The sequence below is a fragment of the Nanorana parkeri genome, unplaced genomic scaffold (assembly GCF_000935625.1).
Source record: "Nanorana parkeri isolate BGI_ZX_2015 unplaced genomic scaffold, ASM93562v1 scaffold658, whole genome shotgun sequence".
Taxonomy (NCBI): domain Eukaryota; kingdom Metazoa; phylum Chordata; class Amphibia; order Anura; family Dicroglossidae; genus Nanorana; species Nanorana parkeri.
The window spans coordinates 229,476-230,854 of NW_017306926.1; the positions used below are offsets into that span (position 1 = coordinate 229,476).

General features: G+C 51.5%; 1 protein-coding gene across 1 annotated transcript in view; it reads right to left on the reverse strand.

The window, feature by feature from the left end:
* The window catches only part of SPATA7 (spermatogenesis associated 7), a 34,553-nt gene that overhangs the window by 6,813 nt on the left and 26,361 nt on the right, over positions 1-1,379 (reverse strand). The window contains exon 11 of the mRNA XM_018563350.1: positions 688-761. Coding sequence (XP_018418852.1) covers positions 688-761 — 74 coding nt within the window. The remainder of the gene's footprint in view (positions 1-687; positions 762-1,379) is intronic.

Here is a 1,379-nt window from a genome sequence, read left to right on the forward strand (position 1 = left end):
CCGGTGGGAGGAGCTCCAGAGGTGCCGCGCGTGTCGGGATCCTCTGGCAGTCGCCGGCCAGCTAAATTAAGACCCCACCTGGAGCTCCTCCCACCGGACCACCGCTGACTCGCCGCTGCTCTCCCGCAACGAAGGTAAGTGGAAAAAAAACCCAAAACATAGCGCAAGCATCGGGGCATTTTGGCAAGTACAAGTACTTGTCAAAATGCCCTGTATTTTCCTCCCTCACCCTGCAGCGCCCTCAGGCGGCCGCCTGACTTGCCTTGCGGTAGCGCCGGGCCTGGCTATACCTTGCTTCCCTAACCAATAACGGTCAAATGAATGGCCTGGTCGTATGGCTATTAGTATTAGGCACTTCTGATCACATTACCAGACATTGAACATGTGATTGAGGACACCGCCACTGTTACCGGGACTTGAGCAGACTGGGACCTAAAAATGGTTCCTCACACATCACCACCCGCACAGGAGAGCATTCCAAACAAGGAAAAGGACCTAAAAGATCAACTCTTGATCATTACCTGTCCAGCACCCAGACACATCTACTAGACGGTCACCAATCCAATGCAGACCTGCTTTCGGAGGGGTTTTAATATGATTGGTGATGCATCAGGTGGAGAGAGGAAGTCACATGGCGCATTTAGGAATCAGACACGCCCACCGCGCATGTCAGATGAAGACAAATACCTGGAGGCGGAGAGTCGGTGTGGGTCATCGTCTACCTCCTCTTCACTCAGAAGGGAATTTTCTGGGTCCTCAACCTAAGTGAAACAAAGAAGTGAATTCAGCAGCCTTGGAGTATTGGGAAGCACAGACGGGCAGATAGGGACAGGCGGGGAGGCATGTGACCCCCCTCGGCAGGACCCGTTCCGGTGCCGCAATCCCTGTGCAATGCGGCCTAATGGTCAACTCACATTGGTGATTTTGCTGCCGGCGATGTCTTGGCGGTAAAAGTAACTGAAATGTGACCACCACTTTTCCTATTGGACATCACTTCCTCGCCGGCCCAATCATTGCACAATCCTAACCGCTAATAGGGGAGCGACGGACAGAGTGACATCATAGGAGCTGGCGAGGAGAGTTTAGAAAATGTCACATGGCCCAAAGCCCCTTCTGTTAAGAATATGCTACCAATACCTAGGCATTAGGTCACATGGCCGGCCACCCAACGCGCTCTGAAAAAAGGGTTTTCGGTAAGTCATGTGACTTGTGAAAATATTTAGACAGGATGTGTTAAAGAAAGGACACGCTGGACTTCCTGTCCAAAAATCCTATAGAGAACAGCTACTAGCTTTCTTTAGAAAACATCACAAAATGTATTAGTTGCTGCCCTAGGTTATCAATGCCTAGAAGCTCAGGGGGAGGGGGAGAGAGAGGGG